The sequence below is a fragment of the Melanotaenia boesemani genome, chromosome 13 (assembly GCF_017639745.1).
Source record: "Melanotaenia boesemani isolate fMelBoe1 chromosome 13, fMelBoe1.pri, whole genome shotgun sequence".
NCBI classification, from domain to species: domain Eukaryota; kingdom Metazoa; phylum Chordata; class Actinopteri; order Atheriniformes; family Melanotaeniidae; genus Melanotaenia; species Melanotaenia boesemani.
Genome location: NC_055694.1, coordinates 1,128,184 through 1,149,585, shown reverse-complemented (window position 1 = coordinate 1,149,585; position 21,402 = coordinate 1,128,184). Strand labels below are relative to the sequence as shown.

The following is a 21,402-nucleotide window of genomic DNA, read 5'->3' as shown; positions in this document are numbered from 1 at the left end:
GACTTAGCGTGTAAAAGTTCTCACGCGCTACATGCGCGCAGAATAAACGTGGGGGCGAATCTTCAGCAGGTTCTCATCGGAACCAGGATCTGGATCAGCTGCTTCTGTCTGATCACGTGCTTCTTCAGTCCACTTCTTCTGTCTGTCAGATCCAATATGGCGGCCCCCGTGGCAGCGCGTGAGCTTTTCACAAACGGTGTCAAAGCAGTTCTTCACGGCTGGCCGGTTCTACAGGTAACTATCGGAAACAGCTCCAACACAGTGGGACGGGTGCTCGTGACACACAGACCTGGAGATGGCTACGTGACCAAGCGGCTGCTAACAGGCTAATGCTAACATTTTCTTATCGCCGCTGAACAAAGTGTTTGATCAGCTACCGGTTCCGATAACTGTCGCGTTTTATGCGTTCGGTTTAACTCGGAAGTCGGATCTGGGAATGGCGTTACACCCCAACAAAAAGCAAAGATCTATACAAAGGCTAGACGTCTCATCCCCGCAGTTAGCCAATGGGGCCGAACGTCCACGCTGGCGGCCATCTTACCACAGGGCGCTCGCGCTCTCATAACATTGTTTTAATAGTGCATGAACGTTATAAATAACCAGAACTAGCTCTTTTTGATAGCGATTTTCAAAAGGTTCGGTTCGTTATAAATGCCAGAGATGTTGGTATGACCACGCATAACTACAGATTCAAGAGCAGACTTTTAACCATGGACGTTCATATGATAATAAACTGATAGCTGCACCATATTTAAGCTACTCAACGTACAGAATGACAACATATATATATATATATGAACATATATATGTATTCATATATATATATATATATATATATATATATATATTTAGTTTAAACATGTAACTGAAATGATGGCGACAGTGGGAACGCCTAACAAGCTCCACTTTTGCTCTTCAGAAACCAGCAGGTGACGTCACGGTGGCCCCGCCCATCCTTTATATACATTGTATGCTCTCTACCCATAGATACCTCACATGAGTGTAACGTGTTGGACATCAGACTTCTATGATGTTACAAATGTGATGACGACAGTGTGGAAAATTTGTATATAAAAAGAATGACTCACAAATTAATGGCTCTCAGCTGTGACTCGGTTCCTATCGTTCATTTAAAAGAGCTGTTCAAAAGAATAGATTTGTTCTTGGCGATGTGGTGCAGCCTTAGCTTAAATCAGGGAGCAGCTAATGCAAGCCACATTGCGGGGACTGTCTGCCATACTGTGTGCAGCCGATGTGCTCCTCCAGCAAAACCACATCCTCCGACCTGATCAGCACCTATCAGATGCTGTCAGGTGCTATCAGTTACTAACAGTTGCTATCAGTTGCCATCGGGTATTATCAGGTGCCATCAGGTGCTACCAGGTGCTATCAGTTGCTATGAAGTGCTATCAGCCACTATCAGGCGCTATCAGTTGCTATCAGGTGCCGTCAGGGGCTATCAGATAGTATCAGTTGCCATCGGTTGCCATCGGGTATTATCAGTTGCCATCGGGTATTATCAGGTGCCATCGGGTGCTACCAGGTGCTATCAGTTGCTGTCAGGTGCTATCACTTGCAATCAGGTGCTATCAGTTGCTATCAGGTGTTACCAGATGCTGCCAGGTGCTATAAGTTGCTATCAGGTGCTATCAGTTGCTATCAGGTGCCATCAGGTGCTATCAGGCGGTATCAGTTGCTATCGGGTACCATCAGGGGCTATACGATACTATCAGTTACTTTCAGGTGCTGTTAGGTACTAGCAAGTGCTATCAGTTGCTATGAAGTGCTACCAGTTGTTATTATATGCTATCAAATACTATCAGTTGCTACCAGGTGCTATCAGTTTCTACCAGGTGTTAACAGGTACCATCAGTTGCCATCAGAAACTATCACTCGCTATCAGGTACTATCAGGTGCTATCAGGTGCTATCGGGTACTATCAAGTTCTATCAGGTGCTGTTAGGTGCTATCAGGTACTATCTGGTGCTATCAGTTGCCATCAGGTCGCTATCAAGTGCTATCAGGTATTATCTGGTGCTGTCTGGTGCTATCAGTTGGAATCAGTTTCAATCAGTCACTATTAAGTGCTATCAGGTGCTATCAGTTGCTATGAAGTGCTACCAGGTGCTATCAGGCGCTATCAGTTGCTGTCAGGCGCTATCAGTTGCTATCAAGTGCTGTCTGGTGATATCAGGTGCTATCAGTTGGAATCAGTTGCAGTCAGTCACCAATAAGTGCTATCAGGTACCATCTGGTGCTATCAGTTGTCATCAGGTCGCTATCAAGTGCTATCAGGTATTATCTGGTGCTGTCTGGTGCTATCAGTTGGAATCAGTTTCAGTCAGTCACTATTAAGTGCTATAAGGTGCTATGAAGTGCTATCAGCTACTATCAAGTGCTATCAGATGCTATCAGGTGCTCTCAGTTGCTGTCAGGTGCTATCAGTTTCTACCAGGTGCTAACAGGTACCATCAGTTGCCATCAGAAACTATCACTCGCTGTCAGGTACTATCAGGGGCTATCAGGTCGCTATCAACTGCTATCAGGCATATCAGGTATTATTAAGTACTATCAGGTACTATCAGCTACTATCAAGTGCTATCAGTTGCTATCAAGTTCTGTCTGGTGATATCAGGTGCTATCAGTTGGAATCAGTTTCAATCAGTCACTATTAAGTGCTATAAGGGGCTATCAGTTGCTATGAAGTGCTACCAGTTGCTATCAGGTGCTATCAGTTGCTATCAGGTGCTAACAAGTACCATCAGTTGCCATCAGAAACTATCACTCACTATCAGTTGCTATCAGGTGCTATCGGGTACTATCTGGTGCTATCAGTTGCCATCAGGTCGCTATCAACTGCTATCAGGCATATCAGGTATTATTAAGTACTATCAGATACTATCAGCTACTATCAGTTGCTATCAAGTTCTGTCTGGTGATATCAGGTGCTATCAGTTGGAATCAGTTTCAATGAGTCACTATTAAGTGCTATAAGGTGCTATCAGTTGCTACCAGGTGCTATCAGGCGCTAGCAGTTGCTGTCAGGTGCTAGCAGTTGCAATCAGGTGCTATCAGTTACTAGCAGGTACTGTCTGGTGATATCTGGTGCTATCAGTTACTATCAAGTGCTGTCAGTTGCACTCAGGTGGTATCAGGTGGTATCATGTACTATCTGGTGCTATCAGTTGCAATCAGGTCGCTATCAGGTGCTCTGATGTACTATCAGGTGCCATCAGGTGCTATCCAGTACTATCAGGTGCTGTCAGGCGCTATCAGTTGCTATCAGTTGCTATCAGGTGCTATCAGGTGCTATCACTTACTATCAGGTGCTCTCAGTTGCTATCAGGTACTATCAGATGCTATTAGTTGCAAACAAGTGCTATCAGCTACTGCCAGGTACTATCAGGTTCTATCAGGTACTATCAAGTCCTATCAGATACTGTCAGGTGCTATAAGGTGCTATCACCTACTATCTGGTGTTATCAGTTGCCATCAGGTCGCTATCAACTGCTATCAGGCATATCAGGTATTATTAAGTGCTGTCAGGTACTATCAGCTACTATCAAGTGCTATCAAGTGCTATCAGTTGCTATGAAGCGCTATCAGCTACTATCAGGTGCTATCAGATGCTATCAGGTGCTATCAGTTCCTGTCAGGTGCTACCAGTTGCTATCAAGTGCTACCAGATGCTACCAGGTGCTATCAGTTTCTACCAGGTGCTAACAGGTACCATCAGTTGCCATCAGAAACTATCACTCGCTGTCAGGTGCTATCAGGTACTATCAGGTACTATCAAGTTCTATCAGTTACTGTTAGGTGCTATCAGGTACTATCTGGTGCTATCAGTTGCCATCAGGTCGCTATCAACTGCTATCAGGCATATCAGGTATTATTAAGTGCTATCAGGTACTATCAGCTACTATCAAGTGCTATCAAGTGCTATCAGTTGCTATCAAGTTCTGTCTGGTGATATCAGGTGCTATCAGTTGGAATCAGTTGCAGTCAGTCACCAATAAGTGCTTTCAGGTACTATCTGGTGCTATCAGTTGCCATCAGGTCGCCATCAAGTGCTATCAGGAGCTATCAGGTATTATCTGGTGCTGTCTGGTGCTATCAGTTGGAATCAGTTTCAATCAGTCACTATTAAGTGCTATAAGGTGCTATCAGTTGCTACCAGGTGCTATCAGGCGCTATCAGTTGCTGTCAGGTGCTAGCAGTTGCAATCAGGTGCTATCAGTTACTAGCAGGTACTGTCTGGTGATATCGGGTGCTATCAGTTGCTATCAAGTGCTGTCAGTTGCTCTCAGGTGGTATCAGGTGGTATCGGGTTCTATCAGGTGTCATCATATACTATCTGGTGCTATCAATTGCAATCAGGTCGCTATCAGGTGCTCTGATGTACTATCAGGTGCCATCCGGTGCTATCCACTACTATCAGGTGCTGTCGGGCGCTATCAGTTGCTATCAGGCGCTATCAGTTGCTATCAGGTGCTATCACTTACTATCAGGTGCTATCAGATGCTATTAGTTGCAAACAAGTGCTATCCGGTACTGCCAGGTACTATCAGGTACTATCAAGTCCTATCAGATACTGTCAGGTGCTATCACCTACTATCTGGTGCTATCAGTTGCCATCAGGTCGCTATCAACTGCTATCAGGCATGTCAGGAATTATTAAGTGCTATCATTTACTATTAGCTACTATCAAGTGCTATCAGGTGCTATCAGTTGCTATCAAGTGCTATCAGGTGCTATCGGGTACTATCAAGTTCTGTCAGGTACTGTTAGGTGCAATCAGGTGCTATTAGGTACTATCTGGTGCTATCGGTTGCCATCAGGTCGCTATCAAGTGCTGTCAGGTATTATCTGGTGCTGTCTGGTGCTATCAGTTGGAATCAGTTTCAGTCAGTCACTATTAAGTGCTATAAGGTGCTATGAAGTGCTATCAGCTACTATCAAGTGCTATCAGATGCTATCAGGTGCTCTCAGATACCATCAGTTGCCATCAGAAACTATCACTCGCTGTCAGGTACTATCAGGTGCTATCAGGTACTATCAGGTCGCTATCAAGTGCTATCAGGCATATCAGGTATTATTAAGTACTATCAGGTCCTATCAGCTACTATCAAGTGCTATCAGTTGCTATCAAGTTCTGTCTGGTGATATCAGGTGCTATCAGTTGGAATCAGTTTCAATCAGTCACTATTAAGTGCTATAAGGTGCTATCAGTTGCTACCAGGTGCTATCAGGCGCTAGCAGTTGCTGTCAGGTGCTAGCAGTTGCAATCAGGTGCTATCAGTTACTAGCAGGTACTGTCTGGTGATATCTGGTGCTATCAGTTGCTATCAAGTGCTGTCAGTTGCACTCAGGTGGTATCAGGTGGTATCGGGTTCTATCAGGTGCCATCATATACTATCTGGTGCTATCAGTTGCAATCAGGTCGCTATCAGGTGCTCTGATGTACTATCAGGTGCCATCCCGTGCTATCCAGTACTATCAGGTGCTGTCAGGCGCTATCAGTTGCTATCAGTTGCTATCAGATGCTATTAGTTGCAAACAAGTGCTATCAGGTACTGCCAGGTACTATCAGGTTCTATCAGGTACTATCAAGTCCTATCAGATACTGTCAGGTGCTATCAGGTGCTATCACCTACTATCTGGTGTTATCAGTTGCCATCAGGTCGCTATCAACTGCTATCAGGCATATCAGGTATTATTAAGTGCTGTCAGGTACTATCAGCTACTATCAAGTGCTATCAGTTGCTATGAAGCGCTATCAGCTACTATCAGGTGCTATCAGATGCTATCAGGTGCTATCAGTTGCTGTCAGGTGCTACCAGTTGCTATCAAGTGCTATCAGTTTCTACCAGGTGCTAACAGGTACCATCAGTTGCCATCAGAAACTATCACTCGCTGTCAGGTGCTATCAGGTACTATCAGGTACTATCAAGTTCTATCAGATACTGTTAGTACCTGATAGCACCTAATAGCAATTATCTGGTGCTATCAGTTGCCATCAGGTCGCTATCAACTGCTCTCAGGCATATCAGGTATTATTAAGTGCTATCAGGTACTATCAGCTACTATCAAGTGCTATCAAGTGCTATCAGTTGCTATCAAGTTCTGTCTGGTGATATCAGGTGCTATCAGTTGGAATCAGTTGCAGTCAGTCACCAATAAGTGCTTTCAGGTACTATCTGGTGCTATCAGTTGCCATCAGGTCGCTATCAAGTGCTATCAGGAGCTATCAGGTATTATCTGGTGCTGTCTGGTGCTATCAGTTGGAATCAGTTTCAATCAGTCACTATTAAGTGCTATAAGGTGCCAACAGTTGCTACCAGGTGCTATCAGGCGCTATCAGTTGCTGTCAGGTGCTAGCAGTTGCTCTCAGGTGGTATCATGTGGTATCGGGTTCTATCAGGTGTCATCATATACTATCTGGTGCTATCAATTGCAATCAGGTCGCTATCAGGTGCTCTGATGTACTATCAGGTGCCATCCGGTGCTATCCAGTACTATCAGTTGCTATCAGGTGCTATCACTTACTATCAGGTGCTATCAGATGCTATTAGTTGCAAACAAGTGCTATCCGGTAATGCCAGGTACTATCAGGTACTATCAAGTCCTATCAGATACTGTCAGGTGCTATCACCTGCTATCTGGTGCTATCAGTTGCCATCAGGTCGCTATCAACTGCTATCAGGCATATCAGGTATTATTAAGTGCTATCATTTACTATTAGCTACTATCAAGTGCTATCAGGTGCTATCAGTTGCTATCAAGTGCTGTCAGGTGCTATCGGGTACTATCAAGTTCTGTCAGGTACTGTTAGGTGCAATCAGGTGCTATTAGGTACTATCTGGTGCTATCGGTTGCCATCAGGTCGCTATCAAGTGCTGTCAGGAGCTATCAGGTATTATCTGGTGCTGTCTGGTGCTATCAGTTGGAATCTGGTGCTATCACTTACTATCAGGTGCTCTCAGTTGCTATCAGGCACTATCAGATGCTATTAGTTGCAAACAAGTGCTATCAGGTACTGCCAGGTACTATCAAGTGCTATCAGGTGCTATCAGTTGCTATCAAGTGCTGTCTGGTGATATCAGGTGCTATCAGTTGGAATCAGTTGCAGTCAGTCACCAATAAGTGCTTTCAGGTACTATCTGGTGCTATCAGTTGCCATCAGGTCGCTATCAAGTGCTATCAGGTATTATCTGGCGCTGTCTGGTGCTATCAGTTGGAATCAGATTCAATCAGTCACTATTAAGTGCTATAAGGTGCTATCAGTTGCTACCAGGTGCTATCAGGCGCTAGCAGTTGCTGTCAGGTGCTAGCAGTTGCAATCAGGTGCTATCAGTTACTAGCAGGTACTGTCTGGCGATATCGGGTGCTATCAGTTGCTATCAAGTGCTGTCAGTTGCTCTCAGGTGGTATCAGGTGGTATCGGGTTCTATCAGGTGCCATCATATACTGTCTGGTGCTATCAGTTGCAATCAGGTCGCTATCAGGTGCTCTGATGTACCATCAGGTGCCATCCGGTGCTATCCAGTACTATCAGGTGCTGGGGCAGCAGTGGCTCAGGCGGTAGAGCAGGTCGTCCAATGATCGGAAGGTCAGCGGTTCGATTCCCGCTCCCACAGTCATCTGTCGTTGTGTCCTTGGGCAAGACACTTAACTCTCCTTGCCTCCAGTGTTGGCATCGCTGGTGTATGAATGTGTGGATGAATGTTCGGTGATGGTCGGAGAGGCCGTAGGCGCAGACTGGCAGCCACGTTTCCGTCAGCTTGCCCCAGGGCAGCTGTGGCTACACACGTAGCTTACCATCACCAGGTATGAGTGAGGAGTGGATGAATAATGGATTCACACTAGGGCTGCACGATTAATCGTTAAAAAATCTCGATCTCGATCCACACATACACGTGATCTCATTTCTAACAACAACGATTCTGAAGCATTTTTAATCACTGCTGCGTCACAAATAAACGTTTCGATTTTTTCCCCGAATTTTTTAAAGCGCCCTCAAACGCAGCACTACCGCTGCCTCCCCACCCCCTAACCAATGGTAAAGCGTTATTACTTCAGTGGAGCAAGCCCACCTGCAGTTAGCTGGTTTTTCAAAAAAGCGAGCGAGGCGAGAGTAAAGCAAAGCGGAGTTCAGTCTGCAGCTGGGGGTTGAATGGATGACGAAGAGATACCAGGAGGTAGCGGCGACATTCACCCGCCCGCCCGAACCGAGCTAGTACCTGTGTATTCCTGCTACAAGCTCACCTTCTGAACGGCTGTTCAGTACAGGGGGAAACATTGTGACATGTCACCGCTCATCACTGAAGCCCCAACATGTTGACAGACTTGTATTTTTGGCCAAGAATCTTTAAGCCAATTCTGAAGTTATATTTTCATGGCCATGCATACGCTTTACGTTCTTAGAAATCTAACTGTTTAATTTATATATGATAAGGGGAATATGTTATCAGCCTCTCTCTTTTTTTTTACCTTTTGTGGAAATAGTCTTTCTTCCAAATGATAGAACTACAACTATGCATCTGCCAAAGAAATGCTCCAACAAAGCTCTCATGCAAACACAAGCTTTTTTTGAACATTTTTTTCAATAGATTGTTTTGTTTAAGTTTATTTGTGTAATAAATATTATGTGGATAAAAAAATCCTGACAGAATTGTGATCTCAATTTTAAGCAAAAAAATCGTGATTCACATTTTTCCCAGAATCGTGCAGCCCTAATTCACACAATGTAAAGCGCTTTGGGTGCCTTGAAAAGCGCTATATAAATCTAATCCATTATTATTATTATTATTACCAGTTGCTATCAGGTGCTATCACTTACTATCAGGTGCTCTCAGTTGCTATCAGGTACTATCAGATGCTATTAGTTGCAAACAAGTGCTATCCGGTACTGCCAGGTACTATCAGGTTCTATCAGGTACTATCAAGTCCTATCAGATACTGTCAGGTGCTATCACCTACTATCTGGTGCTATCAGTTGCCATCAGGTCGCTATCAACTGCTATCAGGCATATCAGGTATTATTAAGTGCTATCAGATACTATTAGCTACTATCAAGTGCTGTCAGGCGCTATCAGTTGCTATCAAGTGCTGTCTGGTGATATCAGGTGCTATCAGTTGGAATCAGTTGCAGTCAGTCACCAATAAGTGCTTTCAGGTACTATCTGGTGCTATCAGTTGCCATCAGGTTGCTATCAAGTGCTATCAGGAGCTATCAGGTATTATCTGGTGCTGTCTGGTGCTATCAGTTGGAATCAGTTTCAATGAGTCACTATTAAGTGCTATAAGGTGCTATCAGTTGCTCCCAAGTGCTATCAGGTGCTAGCAGTTGCAATCAGGTGCTATCAGTTACTAGCAGGTACTGTCTGGTGATATCTGGTGCTATCAAGTGCTATCAAGTACTGTCAGTTGCTCTCAGGTGGTATCAGGTGGTATCGGGTTCTATCAGGTGCCATCATATACTATCTGGTGCTATCAGTTTCAATCAGGTGCCATCCGGTGCTATCCAGTACTATCAGGTGCTGTCAGGCGCTATAAGTTGCTATCAGTTACTATCAGATGCTGTTAGTTGCAAACAAGTGTTATCAGGTACTGTCAGGTACTATCAGGTTCTATCAGGTACTATCAAGTCCTATCAGATACTGTCAGGTGCTATCAGGTGCTATCACCTACTATCTGGTGCTATCAGTTGCCATCAGGTCGCTATCAACTGCTATCAGGCATATCAGGTATTAAGTGCTATCAGGTACTATTAGCTACTATCAAGTGCTATCAGGTGCTATCAGTTGCCATCAGGTCACTATCAAGTGCTATCAGGAGCTATCAGATATTATCTGGTGCTGTCTGGTGCTATCAGTTGGAATCAGTTTCAATCAGTCACTATTAAGTGCTATCAGTTGCTACCAGGTACTACCAGTTGCTATCAGGTGCTACCAGTTGTTTTTATATGCTATCAGCTACTATCAGTTGCTACCAGGTGCTACCAGATGCTACCAGGTGCTATCAGCTTCTACCAGGTGATATCTGGTGATATCGGGTGCTATCAGTTGCTATAATGTGCTGTCAGTTGCTCTCAGGTGGTATCATGTGGTATCACGTACTATCAGGTGTCATCATATAACATCTGGTTACATCAGTTGCAATCAGGTCGCTATCAAGTGCTATCAGGTATTATCAGGAGCTATCGGGTATTATTAGGTACTATCAGGTGCTATCAGGTACTATTAGGTACTATCAGATGCAGTCAGTTGAAATGAGGTCGCTATCAAGTGCAAGTGGGCCGCTCAGCTACTGCTCTTAAATGTTTTTTCTCCTATCTCACAGATCACCAATTTTATGTAAGTATGGATACCTGCTCCTCAAGAATCCTTAAAATCCTTTGTGGTGTTCCCCAAGGATCAATTTTAGACCCGATACTTTTTAATTAGTATATTTTACCTCTTGGGGATGTCATCAGGAGACACGACTTTGACTTTCACAGCTATGCTGATGATACACAGCTTTACATCACCGTGTCTCCTGATGACCTGGAGCCAGTTAACGTCCTTTTAAACTGGATTTTACATATAAAGTCATGGATGGCAGAGAACTTCTTACAGCACTGTCAGGACAAAACTGAAGTTTTAATTATCGGCCCTGAAAACAAGAGAGATCATTTTACCAAAACTACATCATTTTAATCCTCAATGTGGGAGAAACCTTGGTATTCTTTTCGTCTCTGAGCTTGATTTTATTCCACACATCAAAAATGTCACAAAAACAGGATTTTATCATCTTAAAAACATCGCTAGAGCCGCCCTTTTCTCTCTCTGCCAGCACGGAGGTGCTGGTGCTTTTATTTCTAGTAGATTAGATTACTGTAACGCCCCGCTCTCTGGTCTTCCTAAAAAGTCCATCTCAAACCTACAGCTACTTCAGAACTCGGCGGCACCAGTTCTGACGAGGACCAGAGGGAACACATCACACCAGTTTTAAAATCGCTGCATCGGCTCCCCGTTCATTTCAGGATTGATTTTAAGGTTCTTTTAGTAGTTTATAAATGTCTTAATGGTCTTGGGCCTTCTTATTTATCTGACCTTGTTTTGAATTATGAACCCTTGCAGACCCTGAGGTCCTCTGGTAGCGGCCTTTTAGTTGTTCCAAGGGTGAGGACCAGGACATACGGCGAGGCCTCTTTCCATTGTTACGGCCCTCGACTGTGGAACAGCCTCAGTTTCTAGTGAAGCTAAAGTGAGAGCAGCACATGCAAACATATGATGTGCGTGTGCTGGAGTTCAGAGCCTTCTATGGCCAAGGCCTGATCAAGCTGTTGTCTCATTTTCTGCTAAGTTTGAACAGCTGATGTTGTTACCTTATATCTGGTATTTGGTTTTATTTTCCTATTTTTCTCTCATCTCTTTTTCATTTTCTTTTATTTGTCCATTCTTCCCCAACCCTCTGGCCAGGTCCAACATGTAAAATCAGCAACAGAAAAACAAAGAATAAAACTTAAATCATCAAGAGGAACTTCCTTTCCATAAAGCTCCTCATGGCAAAGCACAACGGCCAGACCATCATTCTGCCACCACCATGCTGGACAGGACAAGTAGGAAAAAAACGTGGTTTTTATGCAGGTTCTCACATGTGAAATTTGTTTTTGCTTAGTGTCGATAAAATTCCAGGTATAAACCGTTGATTTGTTGGGTGGCCATCTTTACAGGGGGACGTCGTGGTAGGTGAGTTCTTCCCAACTTTCTGAGTTGGATATCTGACTTCAAGTGGGATGTGATGTCATTCCTACATCCGACATCCAAGCTCAGATTTAAATCGAACGCATCAGTATCAGCCAGAATACCTTCATTATTGATAGATTATCGATCTGTTTTTGTAAGCACTGTTAGCTGTGAAACTGATCTGATCTGGACCGTGAGCTGAGAAACTGGACTGGAACTGGTTCTGGATCTGCACAGAACCGGTAGCTTGTTCAGTGGTCTACTGTGATCTAATGATCAATTTGGCCTCAAGTGCTTGCCATGGAAACAACTGTCCAATCAGAGACCTGTCAGTGTGACACGATCATGAAGTTTTGCACAGTCCCCCAGCCTGGTCAGATTCATGATGGGTCTGTGCTGGTCCGGTGGTTCTGATGGTTCTGTATTCTCGCAGATTGCGGTGGATAACGGATTTGGGGGCATTTATGGCCAACAGAAAGCTGATTGGATGGTGGATGTGGTTCAGCAGTATCTCCATGACAACGGTAGGTAAGCATAGAAAGATCCATCACCTGTGGTGCTGATCAATTCAGAATGTGCACATCACGACGGAACCGGCCTGCTGTTTACGTGTTTTATGTTAAAAACACATTTAAACCACTGTAAACAGAGAGGTCCTTACCACGACGAGTAAGAACACAGTAAAAACACGCTAGAGAGAGGTCCTTAACACGACGAGTAAGAACACAGTAAAAACACGCTAGAGAGGTCCTCACCACGGCGAGTAAGAACACAGTAAAAACACGCTAGAGAGAGGTCCTTAACACGACGAGTAAGAACACAGTAAAAACACGCTAGAGAGGTCCTCACCACGGCGAGTAAGAACACAGTAAAAACACGCTAGAGAGAGGTCCTTAACACGACGAGTAAGAACACAGTGAAAACATGCTAAAGAGAGATCCTCACCACAACGAGTAAGAACACAGTGAAAACACGCTAGAGAGGTCCTCACCACGACGAGTAAGAACACAGTGAAAACACGCTAGAGAGGTCCTCACCACGACGAGTAAGAACACAGTAAAAACACGCTAGAGAGATCCTCACCACGACGAGTAAAAACACAGTAAAAACACGCTAGAGAGATCCTCACCACGACGAGTAAGAACACAGTAAAAACACGCTAGAGAGAGGTCCTAATCACGACGAGTAAGAACACAGTAAAAACACGCTAGAGAGAAATCCTCACCACGACGAGTAAGAACACAGTAAAAACACGCTAGAGAGAGGTCCTTAACACGACGAGTAAGAACACAGTAAAAACACGCTAAAGAGGTCCTCACCACGGCGAGTAAGAACACAGTAAAAACACGCTAGAGAGAGGTCCTTAACACGACGAATAAGAACACAGTGAAAACATGCTAAAGAGAGATCCTCACCACGACGAGTAAGAACACAGTGAAAACACGCTAGAGAGGTCCTCACCACGACGAGTAAGAACACAGTAAAAACACGCTAGAGAGATCCTCACCACGACGAGTAAGAACACAGTAAAAACACGCTAGAGAGATCCTCACCACGACGAGTAAGAACACAGTAAAAACACGCTAGAGAGGTCCTTATCACGACGAGTAAGAACACAGTGAAAACACGCTAGAGAGAGATCCTCACCACGACGAGTAAGAACACAGTAAAAACACGCTAGAGAGGTCCTTATCACGACGAGTAAGAACACAGTGAAAACATGCTAAAGAGAGGTCCTGACCACGTCGAGTAAAGCACAGTAAAAACATGCTAGAGAAATCCTCACCACGACGAGTAAGAACACAGTGAAAACACGCTAGAGAGAGGTCCTCACCACGACGAGTAAGAACACAGTAAAAACACGCTAGAGAGAGATCCTCACCACGACGAGTAAGAACACAGTAAAAACACGCTAGAGAGAGATCCTCACCACGACGAGTAAGAACACAGTAAAAACACGCTAGAGAGATCCTCATCACGACGAGTAAGAACACAGTAAAAACACGCTAGAGAGAGATCCTCACCACGACGAGTAAGAACACAGTAAAAACACGCTAGAGAGAGGTCCTCACCACGACGAGTAAGAACACAGTAAAAACACGCTAGAGCGAGATCCTCACCACGACGAGTAAGAACACAGTAAAAACACGCTAGAGAGAGGTCCTCACCACGACGAGTAAGAACACAGTAAAAACACGCTAGAGAGAGATGCTTACCACGACGAGTAAGAACACAGTAAAAACACGCTAGAGAGAGGTCCTCACCACGACGAGTAAGAACACAGTAAAAACACGCTAGAGAGAGGTCCTCACCACGACGAGTAAGAACACAGTAAAAACACGCTAGAGAGAGATGCTTACCACGACGAGTAAGAACACAGTAAAAATACGCTAGAGAGAGGTCCTCACCACGACGAGTAAGAACACAGTAAAAACACGCTAGAGAGAGGTCCTCACCACGACGAGTAAGAACACAGTAAAAACACGCTAGAGCGAGATCCTCACCACGACGAGTAAGAACACAGTAAAAACACGCTAGAGAGAGATCCTCACCACGACGAGTAGGAACACAGTAAAAATACGCTAGAGAGAGGTCCTCACCACGACGAGTAAGAACACAGTAAAAACACGCTAGAGAGAGGTCCTCACCACGACGAGTAAGAACACAGTAAAAACACGCTAGAGAGAGGTCCTCACCACGACGAGTAAGAACACAGTAAAAACACGCTAGAGAGAGGTCCTCACCACGACGAGTAAGAACACAGTAAAAACACGCTAGAGAGAGATCCTCACCACGACGAGTAAGAACACAGTAAAAACACGCTAGAGAGAGGTCCTCACCACGACGAGTAAGAACACAGTAAAAACACGCTAGAGAGAGGTCCTCACCACGACGAGTAAGAACACAGTAAAAACACGCTAGAGAGAGATCCTCACCACGACGAGTAAGAACACAGTAAAAACACGCTAGAGAGAGGTCCTCACCACGACGAGTAAGAACACAGTAAAAACACGCTAGAGAGAGGTCCTCACCACGACGAGTAAGAACACAGTAAAAACACGCTAGAGAGAGGTCCTCACCACGACGAGTAAGAACACAGTAAAAACACGCTAGAGAGGTCCTCACCATGACGAGTAAGAACACAGTAAAAACACGCTAGAGAGAGGTCCTCACCACGACGAGTAAGAACACAGTAAAAACACGCTAGAGAGAGTTCCTCACCACGACGAGTAAGAACACAGTAAAAACACGCTAGAGAGGTCCTCACCATGACGAGTAAGAACACAGTAAAAACACGCTAGAGAGGTCCTCACCATGACGAGTAAGAACACTGTAAAAACACGCTAAAGGGAGGTCCTCACCACGATGAGTAAAAACACTGTAAAAACATGCTAGAGAGGTCCTCACCACGACGAGTAAGAACACAGTAAAAACACGCTAGAGAGAGATCCTCACCACGACGAGTAAAAACACTGTAAAAACACGCTAGAGAGGTCCTCACCACGACGAGTAAAACACTGTAGAAACACACTAGAGAGGTCCTCACCACGACGAGTAAGAACACAGTAAAAACACGTTTATCATTGTGTGTGTGTGTGTGTGTGTGTGTGTGTGCGTGCGTGCGTGCGTGCGTGCGTGCATGCGTGTGTGTGTGTGTTTAGCTGACTTGCAGCAGTGTGAGGTGGAAGACTTCATCTCGGAGTTAATGGATCAGGAATTCGACACAGTGGTGGAAGACGGAAGTTTGCCTCAGGTACACGCACTCACACAAGGCAAGGTGTTCCACCTGGTCTGAAGCTGCGGGCGTACCTGCCTTCACCCAGCAGGGCTGCAGGATACCCGGGATCCTGCTGGAACCAGATCTCGTGGTGCAGTAGCCTAGACCCTGCTGAAGGACCTGACCTGGAATAGGATCCAGGGCTGATTTGTAGTTTATTTATGTTTTTACCTGTTTGTATATTTCCTTTTATAACTTTGATATGCAAGCCTCATCTTCTTCACCCTAATACTGTGTGTGTGTGTGTGTGTGTGTGTGTGCGTGTGTGTGGTGTGTGTGTGTGTGTGCACATGCGCACGCGTCCAGGTGTCGTGCACTCTCCTGCAGATGTTCTGTCATTACCAGCAGGGGGCGCTGCAGCAGCTCAGGCTCACCATAGACTCTCTGACACATAAACAGACGCAGAGGATGAAAGTTGAGGCCTCGTCCCCTCAGTTTGATGACGAGAGTGACAAGGAAACACAGGTACAAACCTCTGGGTTCTGATTGGTTCATTCCCACCCAGCTGATAATCCAGGAACAGTAGAACGAGCCACGTTCAGATCCTCTGATCCGACCACCAAGGTGGTTTCTCTGACATCAGCTTGGTCACTCGCCTCCCCTGCTCCTCCTCTCTCCTCCCCTCCTCCTCTCGTCTCCCCTGCTCCTCTTCTCGTCTCCCCTGCTCTTCCTTTCATCTCCCCTGCTCCTCCTCTTGTCTCCCCTGGGAGAGGGGAATGATTTCAGCACCATTTACTTCCCAAGCTAGAGGGTATCGTCATGACCTCAATACATGAATCCCCTTTAATGCCCATAAGGTAGCAGAAAGGATGGGAGATTTCTGAAAATCCAGGTTACGCTCTTTACACAAACTCAAAATTTAGTCCATATCCATACTCCAAATAAGGTTGAACCTGATTTCTATAGCAATTTATTCTGTACACTGTCTGAAATATGGAAAACTATCTGGCTATAAAATTAATAAGTCCTCCATAATGCTACTAACCCAAACACTGAGGTCAAATCCCACATATATACCCATCTTTTTAGAAACGTGAAAAATTTTACTTGGAATCCAAATCGTCCGAAACTTCGAAAAGGTGGCAGAATGTAACTAGAAGCCAGTGTTGGCCAGTATTCCTAACGGGGGGAAGATGGTCTAACCTCCAAATCTCAGTGATCGGCAGAATAATGTGCTGAAAATGGACTTTCTACCCAAAGTACTTAGTTTCAGAATATCCCTCTACCACTCCATCATTGTCTTAAAAATAAAAAGATCTTTAACCAGTTTCTGAGGAATAAAAGGCGACCAAGGCTCCGTTGTCTTTATGATACCTGCCTTTTGATAGAGGAGGCTTGCAGTGGTATTATTAAAAACAATAATGTTCGACTTTACCACAGAAAATTCTATCGCATGGAGAAATATTGAAGCGTCCTCAGAGCTCCAGACTAACTTTCTTTATCAGGACCACGGCGGCCCCTAACTTCAATTTTATTTGCAGTTGACATAAAAAACATCTTACTGGCCTCACTAAAACAAAACAAGCAGACATGGTAGGACTGGTCCACGTAGTTCCTGGTAATAAACAGCTTCAGGGCCTGATGCTCCTCCAGCTGCTGTTCCCACTCCTCAGTAAGAACAGCAGCTATTGGCTGTCCTAGAAGTCGCTAATCAGCATCAGCCTGGTACATAAAGCTGTAATGGATGCTGTTATAAAGAGGGATGAAAGAAAAAATCTATAAAAAGACAACCTAAAATGTTTAGAACAGCAAAATAAATAAAATAATAATTCTATGAATATTTTATTTATTGTTTAGTTCTGTTTTTTAAGTGTATTTGTTTTTTAATTAGGAGTCTGGAGCATGTTTAAATATTTCCTCCACACTCTTCATTAACAGACGTTACTGTGACGGTAAACCAGCAGGATCCTCCAGCAGCAGCTTCTACGTTTCATTTCCAGCCTGGTCATGAAACAGAGCTGAACGTCGTCTGAATGCAGCAGCTGCTGCTGCGAGAAGACCAAGCCTCGTATGAGAGGGTCTGACCAGCACCGCTCCTCGTTGGGAAGATAAACTCCCTTCATTCACCTCCGTCTCCAAAAGTCTCCAATAACCAGAAAAACCCGCTAGAGGGTCTGAAAACTCGCTAAATACAACCACAAAGTCGCTACGCTGGCAACCCTGAGGAATAACAAATTCCTCCAAGACCCGCCTCTTTCCACACATCAGCCAATCACAGAGCTCATTCGTTCCCGCTCACACACGCATTGGCTGTCGTCTTCTTCGTTGGTGTTTGTCTCCTTTTCTCGTAATGAAGTTAGTTTGAGACAAACCAGCAGCTACTTTGTTTTTACTGTGAACTACTGGGCTGAAGAGGGAGCAGAAGCTTGTTAGAGACCAAATAAATTAAATTATAACTCCTACTAGAAAAATATTGGCTAATGTATCGTCGCCGTTGGAGAGTCGATCAAAAATTCACTCGCAAAAATGCGACTGTTTGGTCGCAGTCTGGACCCTGCTTGTCCCTCAAGATGCTCCTCCTCAATTTACTCTGACAATACAATCACCTTAAAAAGCTCTCTGGCAGTTTAAAATACGATCTGTTAGGAAGGTGTGGAGCTGAGACCCGCCCACTCTCCATATTTAGCCTGAACTTCCTGGCAGACATAACGGGGCTTTAAATTGTGGGCGGACAGGGGAAACAAGTAAATGTCTGTGGAGGGATGGAAGACTTCTAACATATGAAACAAGTGGTTTCTAAATTCAACATCCTCAAACACTTTTACAAACACTTGCAACTAAGAAACTTTGTCAGGTCTCCCCAGAATAATTTTACACAAATTCCTTCTTTGTCTGGAAAACATCCCCGTGGTAGCAGTTTGCTGTCGGCATCTTCTTCACCATCTTCTACCTCTAAACTCGCTGCTGGGAAATCTGACCTACAGGAGGAAAAGACGCCGCGGGGAACGCCTGTAACCCAATACGCGTTTAAAGTTTCTACAATTGAATTGGCTAATGAGACTGTACATCCCGCCCATACATAAACCCAGCCGGCTCCTCCCAGGTGTCCTCCCAGCCGTGGAGGAGATGAAAGTTAACTGTATGCTACCGTCCGTTAAATTAGTGCTGAACCAAAACTTTGTAGGTTGGGCTGAAAAACAAGCATAGATGGCTATGAAGGAGTCTTCCTGAATCCAGGAATACTATGAGCAAGCGAGCATTTCAGCCTGGATCAAAGAGCCGTCCCTACGTTTCCCGCTGCAAGAATTGCAAACACTGGAACATCAGCAACGTATGTGTAAAAGGGTGTGAGGCCATTTATTAAGTAAAGCCTCATTTCCTGGAAACACCTGATACCTGGTCCAGTCTTGCTGTATTTTAACACTCATTACCTGAGGTTTACCTCGATGTTGGCTCGTCTTACTTCCGGCTAGTTCTGGGCCCTCAGGAGGAGCTGGTCCGCTGACCTGAGAGCCCAGGGTGGTGTATGAGGAGGGAGGAGCTCAGGTACACGGGGCAGCACCGCAGCCAGAGAAGAGCAGATCAAACCGGTTCGATGCGCTCATACCTGCGTTAAAAGATGCGCTTTTCGTACAAGCTGCAGTCGAGAAATAAAGAACCGAGTCACCCTAAAGTCAGGCGCCTGGTAGTAATCCAGCCGGGTGGTGGCACAGGGATCACGGCTGGCGGTGCTGGAAATGCCTGAAAGAAGCTGGATCTGATAACCAACCCAATCTGCTTCCAAGCTTCAGTTCTGAATCCATTTAAACCAGGGTTACAATCTGGCTTGATCCAGATCTGCCAGCTGAACTGGGTCCAACACCATCACCCCAGACTGAACGTCCTTAGAACGTGTTCGTAGCCCCGAGATGAGCCGAGAGGGTTGGGCCTTTTAAACAGGACCCGAACTGTTCCAGAGCCTCGCCTTTTATGCTGACACAATGTTCCAGGTTAAAATGTGGTGATGGACGGCGGTTAATCCAGCAGAATGAGACCCGCACCGCCACCAGAACCGCATGATGGAGCATCAGTAAAAGCCCAGTGCTGGTTCAGCTCTCTGCTTCGCTTTGAAACACGACGGAAAAATCTCGACCACTGTGCTCGTTTAGGTGTGAATGATCTGATTATTAATTCTTTCCAAGGCTTCAGATGGAAAAAGACTATTTGGAAATTGGCCTAAAGTTTGCAAGAACATGTGCGTGTAGCAGGTTTTTAGAGAAGCGGCTGCTCGACCGTGTTTTTAAACCTTGAAGAAGCAGTCCTGAGCGGAGACCTCCATTAATCACAGCAGAAGCTCCTTCACCGGGCAGGGGGAGCAGCATCGTGAGGCCAACCTGAGGGCTTCAGGTGAGCCACCACCTCCTGTCGCTGAGCGACGCTGACGTGCTGAACCTGGTGGAAACCAGCCGAGGCTCCGATGTGGCCTTCTGAGGCCACCTTATCAATGAAAACCGGGAGCTCGAGGGGGATTAAGTATAGCCGCAACGGGCTTAATACGCGATGTTTGTGACAGAAAGGATGTTAGCAAATATTTCCTGACATACGTTAGGACCTAACCTGTTACCATGGTGACGGTATTGTCTCATTGTCTCTGCAGCTGATGGAGTGTGACGTCTTTGGTCCATCAGTCGGCAGGACACATCCTCCTCCTCAGGACGAAGAGGACGGCTGGACGGTGGTTAGAAAGAAGAAGTGATGATGAAGAGGAGGAAGAGCAGCTGTGAAACAGAAAGGATGGAGGAACTCTGGCTTATATTAAACATGGTGAATGTGGTGGTTTGTTCTGGTTCTGTAACAGGTTGTTGGTTCTGATCCCAGCAGTCCCATGATCCCAGTTCAGTTTGTTCCCAGTACCAACGTCCCACCTGAAAGACCTGATCTTCATCTCTGAGCTTCTTTTCTGGACGGAGGAACATGAGACAGGTGGGCCGGTGAAGGCCCGCCCTCCTTCACCGGCCCACCTGTCTGAGGTGAAGGAGTGCTGGTGTTCACCGGGACCCCGAGGAGGATGTGATTCTCTTCTCTTAATGCCACATTTAAAACGATGAAAACCTTCCTCTCGTGTATCTACGTTCAGCACTATGGAAGGTTTCACCGTTTTTATTAGAATGCAGCAACACCGAGTCTGGATCCCACCGAAGTGTCGGGAACAAACACCACGTACCACTCATAGACTGTATATAAAAGATGGGCGGAGCCTCCGTGACGTCACCTGTAGGTTTCTGAAGTTCATTGGATGGTTCCCACCGTCGCCATTTTGGCAGTGAAAATCCAAAAATGGGCAAACAGGTGGAGCTGAGAGGGAGGCTGTGAAGGTGGGGGTGGATGATTGACACCTATCAAACTCCGAGCTGCCTGTAGCTAAGAGCTAACCGAGCTAACCCGGAGCTAATGGTAGCTAACGGAGGTAGGTGGGCTAAAGCTAAGGCGCGCTGTTAGCTGGCTAAAAACCTCGATTGTGTTACACTCTCCCTTCTTTCCGTAGATATTGGATACCTGTCAATCAAAGGGACACGCCCCTAATTATGCCAAATTTCAAGATTAAATAACATCCAAACTGATGAGTCAGAAAAAATTCTCCCCCTCACAGTTGTCATGAAGGTAAACTTGACCTTTTAATCCTAAAATGGGTTTTTGTACCAGGCTTTAAACATGTTTATTTCTGCTGTGAAGTTGGTCTTTTTAACATGGAAGTCTATGGGATTGTGTTGGAGCCCCCTAGTGGATGAGGGGGGGAACTGCAATTTTTTGCAGTCCGCATAGGCTTCGTCTTTTATCGGTGGAAGGTTGCTGCTTGGTCTCACCTCAGAAATACATCTGGATCAATCATGACATAAAAACCCTTTTCAACAGAAACTGGTCTAATGAAGGCCACCTCCTCTCGAGGCTTCCATATTCCCACCTCATGTCTCCTCA

At 45.3% G+C, this 21,402-nt stretch overlaps 1 protein-coding gene and 2 long non-coding RNA genes across 3 annotated transcripts; all 3 read left to right on the top strand.

The window, feature by feature from the left end:
- The first annotated feature begins 88 nt into the window (after positions 1 to 88).
- On the top strand, positions 89 to 20,780 carry tsr2 (TSR2 ribosome maturation factor). The gene is made up of 5 exons (XM_042004181.1): positions 89 to 234; positions 12,163 to 12,253; positions 15,392 to 15,483; positions 15,814 to 15,972; positions 20,084 to 20,780. Exons 1-5 carry the CDS (start codon positions 157 to 159, stop codon positions 20,180 to 20,182), a joined length of 519 nt encoding a protein of 172 aa, XP_041860115.1. The 5' UTR covers positions 89 to 156; the 3' UTR covers positions 20,183 to 20,780.
- Positions 1,639 to 2,173, top strand: LOC121651767. The gene is made up of 3 exons (XR_006012474.1): positions 1,639 to 1,743; positions 1,834 to 1,913; positions 1,954 to 2,173. It is a non-coding gene; the product is annotated as an uncharacterized LOC121651767 (long non-coding RNA).
- Positions 3,169 to 4,316, top strand: LOC121651768. Its single transcript, XR_006012475.1, has 4 exons — positions 3,169 to 3,206; positions 3,417 to 3,426; positions 3,767 to 3,786; positions 4,278 to 4,316. It is a non-coding gene; the product is annotated as an uncharacterized LOC121651768 (long non-coding RNA).
- Positions 20,781 to 21,402: the final 622 nt, after the last annotated feature.